Source organism: Carassius auratus, unplaced genomic scaffold, assembly GCF_003368295.1.
Source record: "Carassius auratus strain Wakin unplaced genomic scaffold, ASM336829v1 scaf_tig00031346, whole genome shotgun sequence".
Classification (NCBI taxonomy): domain Eukaryota; kingdom Metazoa; phylum Chordata; class Actinopteri; order Cypriniformes; family Cyprinidae; genus Carassius; species Carassius auratus.
In genome coordinates, this window is record NW_020525918.1 from 110,782 (window position 1) to 116,777 (window position 5,996).

A 5,996-nucleotide genomic window follows, 5' to 3' on the forward strand; every position below is an offset into this window, starting at 1 on the left:
TTAAGTGAGCAATAAAACTGCGTTCCCAGATGTTGCATTTATAGTTACGGGGGACTTAAACAAAGCCACCTTCAGAATAATAGCTCCAAAATATTTTCAACACATCACCATAAACACGCGTGGTGATCGTGCAAATCGGATCACTCTTCCATTCTGCTGCTGCCTGCTTATAGGCAGAAACTGAAACAGAAGCACCCGCCCTCAGGACAATCCAATGCTGGTCGGACCAATCAGACGCTATACTACAGGACTCTTTTGATCAGGTGGACTGGGACATGTTCCGGACATCGTCTAATGACAACATAGAGGAGTACTCAGAAACTGCAATGTGTTTCATCAGAAAGTGTGTAGAAGATGTAGTGCCGACAAAAACAATCCGCATCTACCCCAACCAAAAACTGTGGATTAATAGCGATGTTTGAGCAGCCTTGTCAGCACGGACATCCGCTTATCAATCCGGGAATGCTGATGATCGCAAACAAGCCAGTTACGATCTCAGGAAATTCATCAAAGCCGCAAAAAGACAGTAAAAAAACAAAGTTGAAGAACAATTCAACACCAACGATGCAAGAAGCATGTCGCAGGGCATCAATAACATCAGACTTTGTTGAAACAAAACCAGCTTCTGTGAACATCGCCGCCTCTCTACCGGATGAGCTAAATAACTTTTATGCTCGTTTCAAGGCTCACAACACCACCCACACACCGCTGCAGAAGATGTGAGTGCACTCTCCGTCTCTGTCGCGGATGTAACCCGATCCTTCCGACGGGTAAATATCCGTAAGGCTGCGGGTCCCGATAGCATCCCAGGCCGTGTGCTCCGAGCATCCACAGTCCAACTAGCCGCTGTTTTTACTAGCCAGCTTTAGGTCATTTTTTGATGTGCAGGTTGATGTGCAATGATCTCCATTAGTTTAGATAAAAAATCCTTGGCATCAATATGCTGACGTGAAAGGCACTGGGAATTTTATTATCATGACCAACTTGGGTAATATATATTGTGTAATAATATTGCTATCATTGTATATATGTTGAGGTGTAATTTTTCATGTAAATAGTCTCAACGGTTTTATTTACATCAGTTTTTGCAAATACCTGCGACTGTATGTTTATCTTCCTGTCGTATTTTATATTGTTCAGAAGTTATAGGTTTAGGGTAAAGCAGGGGTTGCATTCCAGTCAAAGTATAAATGTATATAATATTATTATTATTAATTTTAAATACATGCAAACCATTAAACTAAGCAGGGGCGTCGGACTGGGGGTAAAACCAGTACTGATTACCAGGGCCCCAAAGGAAGGGAGGGCCCTTGAAAAGTCTGGAATATATATTTTCAAGGCGGGGCATTAGGACTGCCTATGCATAGGGCCCGGGATCTTGTTCAGCACCCCTGAAACTAAGACAAACAACTGGAAAGAATTGAGGACCCTGCATGTCAAAAAGTGATGCTAAAGGGATACCCCTGAGCAATGAAAATGATGCTAAAGGGGTATGTTGAGCGTCAAATAGCGATGCTAAAGGATCCTGACCAAGTGTCAGTGAGTTAGAACTGATAATGTGTTGTGTAAGCAGGTTCTACAGTAAACATTTGTTTATATACAGTAATAATGTTTTGTAAACTACAGAAGTTTGTTGCAATGTAACTCTTTTTATTTATTTGTTTATAGTTGTTTAAGTCTGTCAGAAACGTCTCTGCTGTGGCAGCTGTCACACTGTTGCTAGGCAACAGGAGGATGGCGGGAAAAGCTGGTGATGTGAACAGGAAGTAGACAGCCTCATTTAACAACATTAAGTTCAATCTTTGTGGACTTCGAGGCACTGGACCTTTGAATTGAGACACATTTACAGTCTAACTTTTCTGCAGTAAATCTAACAAAGTAACAAGACTGACTGACATGCAATCAAATGTGACTAAAATAATAACACTCATTGTTTATGCTTCTGTTTCACGTCAGAGATGTAAATACTGTCCATCCTGAACGTCTAAATGTGCTGTGGACATAAACAAATGAATGAGGACGTGTTAACATGCAAACATATTCATGTTTCATAAACAAAACAAAACAAAAAATCCAGTAAACAGCAGGAGTAGCAAACAAAACTATTAGAATTTTCACAAATAGATGAAATCAAAAAATGTAACAATGTTTCAATCTTTGCATTCCATTCAATCACAGTCTAGTATCTATAATTGAGTATCTAGACAGAGAACATCAGACACATTTCTACTGAAACAGAAACAGATGATAGTATTTTATTCTGGATGATGAGAGTCTTTCTAACATTATAAATGGACCTCAGGGTAATAAATACACAATATGAGCAGATTAATGGAGGCTGGTCTCTGTTGCTCATGTCTTCTGTGTCTCATCTTCACCAGCAGAGACCTCGGCTCTGAAGAGGAAATAGAAGGGCAGGAATCTCTCTTTCCTCTTCATCTTGTCTTTTTTATTTTTATTTCTAAAACTCTTCTCACAATAATCACAAGTATTCTATCATCTCACACAATAGTGCCTCAAACGTAGGTTTTAAGAGTTAAAATGTTAATTAAATAATGTTTATAAGTATGTAATTCTGTTAAATAATGTTCATTTTCATATTGACTGATACTGACTGACGTAAGTCGGATGTAAGTATGGAAATTAATGGAAAGAGATATACACAAATATAGAGGAAGTGAATATGAAATAGGGTTTTTAGAGTAGTAAACAAATAATGTGATGCTAAATGAATGATGAGAGCAGATATAATAATCATTACACAGTTTGAAGCTGAGGACAGAAACATCAGACTCAGGACAGAAACACACAACCTCTAAAGTAAGAATAACTCATAATTCATTATTTAACTAGAATTAGACTTTGAGATATTAATATTATCTGAATTGGTGTGAATCCTGTCATGCCGCTAAGATGTTTATTTATTTATTTATTATTATTATATATTTTTTTATTATTCATAATGTTATACTCTAAGATGAAAATGAGTGTATTTTATTATCCTCAGAAATGGACCAAACTCTGTATTTCATTCTTCTTCTCATTGGTGAGTGTGTTTGTGGTTTTATTCATGATTTCTAGTTTCATTAGGTTTGATCCTGTTATGAAAAGCATTAAAGCAGCGTCTCTCTTCCACAGCTCTCTGCTCCGTATCTGAATGTGTTCAGCGTCAGTATCACTTTATAAATGAGAACAAGACCTGGACTGAAGCTCAGAGATACTGCAGAGAGAAATACACAGATCTGGCCACCGCTGACAACATGAACGACACGAACGAGCTGAAGAAGAGTGTGAATGATGGAAGTGTTCAGAATATCTGGATTGGGCTGCAGAAGACGGGTCGTGATGAATGGCACTGGTCTTCAGGTGAACCTGCGCTGTATCTGAACTGGGCTACTGGAATACCAAATCTTGGTGCAGAAGAATGTGTTATGATGACAGGTGGACATTGGTATGCTTTGGGATGTAATATGTCCCTAAGTTGCATTTGCAATTCCTCCAATAACAGTAAGTGCATCTCTCTACAATGGCAACTAACATTAATGTATAAAAAGAAGCACAGAGTTTTTGACCCTGCTCCTGGAGGTCCACTGCCCTGTGAAGTTTCTATCCAACCTGCTTCAGCTTGTGATTATCAGCTGATCCTGAAGAGCTTGATTTGCTGGTTCTGGTGTGTTTGATTAGGGTTGGAGCGAAACTGCAGGACTGTGACTCTCCAGAACAGATGTTGTCCACTGCTGTACACCGTTCTGACACAATACTAATCGCTTCTACATTTTAATGTGGTCATACATATAAACGAGCTGAAGTCAGTTTCTGTAGAGACAAACTAATGTTGGCCTGGAGAGAGAGAGAGAGAGAGAGAGAGAGAATTTCATTGAAGACATATTGATTTTTTTGTCACTTGGGAGAAATGTGAAAACCTGCGATTAGAGCATAACTTCATTTGTATTTATTTTTCAGCAATATTTATAAATTATGAATTCCAAAATGTCAAACAACTGTTTTGGCAAGTGTTTCTTAATCATAATTCATAATTTATTTATACATTTATTTATAATTAATAATTATTTATTTATAAATTTAGTAGCATATAGTAGGGTTCATGGGGATGTCTGGTGTAGAAAATCAACATAACCCTTTATTGAAGTATTATTAAAACTGTGTTAAATATTTTAGAAAACACACACATACAGTATATATATATATATATATATATATAATTTTTATAATTTTAATGGTTTAATCAAACATGTAGGGTCATTAATAACTAATAACATCTCCGGTCATCAGTTTTGGACACTACTGAATGGAATTCTGCCTCTTCTTGATGTTTACGAACAAAACTCTTGTTCAGTTCTTGTATCATCGATGCAATTTTATTGTGTTCACTTTTACCCATATTACAATATTTTGTTTTGGAGATTTTTATTGTCAGAAATTAGTCTTTTTGAAGTAGATGTTTCAAAACAAATACAAATTTGTGATCACTAGCTTCAGAGTCTGTGATAAACCTCCTGAACACTGTGAGCTGTGCGTTACATTCAGTTTTCAGTATCTCAACACAAAATCAGTCTTTAAATGATGTGTTTCTGATGATAACCATGAAGCATCTTAAGAATAATGAACAAACTGATTGATGAATCTGTTTTCATCTGTTTTTCTTAAAGCAAACACAGAACTTGTCTTAGTCAATCAGGCGATGAAATGGAGAGATGCTCAGAGTTACTGCAGACAGAAACACATTGATCTGGTCAGTGTGAGGAACCAGAACGAGAATCAACAGGTTGAGCAGATCATTAGTGACAGACAGTTATCAGGATCACTGATCTGGATCGGTCTGTTCAGAGACTCATGGCAGTGGTCAGATCAGAGTGACTCTTCATTCAGAGACTGGAACAGTGGTGAACCTAATAATTGGGGAGGAAATGAAAACTGTACAGCTCTTAATGCTCAGAGAAAATGGTTCGACGTCTCTTGCACCAATCAATATCCTTTTGTGTGTTATGAAGGTGAGTAGATCTTCACTAAACACACACACTCCTTCATCACCTCCAGATCTCTTAAAGTTCACTCTACATGTCTGACAGGACAAATTCATCCCCAGTGTTTGTTCTGCATGTTGTTTTTGATCAGTCTCTCTCTAGTTTCTGCTTGTGCTTGGTTTATCTGCAGATCCTGAACTGATTGTGATCAGAGAGAATGTGACGTGGTCTGAAGCTCTGAGATACTGCAGACAGAATCATGTGGATCTGGTCTCGGTTCATTCAGAAGAGATGCAGCGTCGTGTGATGAACGTGGTTAAACTGGCGTCTACTGCGGAGGTCTGGTTGGGTTTACGTTACTCTCACATTTTGGGCATCTGGTTCTGGGTGAGTGAAGATACCGTGTGCTATCAGAACTGGGCTCCAGGGAACGGCACATCAGAGGAGGACTGTGAACACACAGTGAGATCTGGAGCAGTTCAGTCTGGAGGAGATCAGCGCTGGATCAGCCTTCCTGAGACTCACAAACTCAACTTCATCTGCACAACTTATGAAGAGTAAAGAACATGTGAATGCCTGTATGTTTATTTCCACTATCTTACTCTTTAAAGGTGTGAAGGTTAAATACATGTGTACTATTTTTCTACAGATAATGTTATATACATAGTTCATGCAATCTTTTAGTAATATATTACTGAGCTGTGAAGTGTAGATGGTCTGTATTTCTCCAGGTGGATGAATCAGTGTAGGTGGTGTTTGGTTAAGGGCTTACAGTTAGAACTGCTGTTTTTAATGTGTTTGCTTTTACAAACTCTTTCAAAATGTACTTTTGTGTTTTATTCAGTAACGGCAGAATTTTGAGACATTCATCTGCCAGTTTAATTTTATTAGGGGTCCATAAGCACATCATATTTATATCATTAGATAAATTGTTGTACTGTTTTATTTTAGTTTAATGAGAAAATCTGCTCTAATCAAAGTAAAAATAAATTAATCTACGTGACTGAAGTG

General features: G+C 37.8%; 1 protein-coding gene across 1 annotated transcript; it reads left to right on the plus strand.

Annotated features, from left to right (window-relative positions):
- The first annotated feature begins 3,009 nt into the window (after positions 1-3,009).
- LOC113080447 (macrophage mannose receptor 1-like) lies at positions 3,010-5,590 on the plus strand. Its single transcript, XM_026252623.1, has 4 exons — positions 3,010-3,046; positions 3,139-3,507; positions 4,671-5,012; positions 5,176-5,590. The coding sequence occupies exons 1-4, from the start codon at positions 3,010-3,012 to the stop codon at positions 5,544-5,546; spliced, it is 1,119 nt and encodes a 372-aa protein (XP_026108408.1). The 3' UTR covers positions 5,547-5,590.
- Positions 5,591-5,996: the final 406 nt, after the last annotated feature.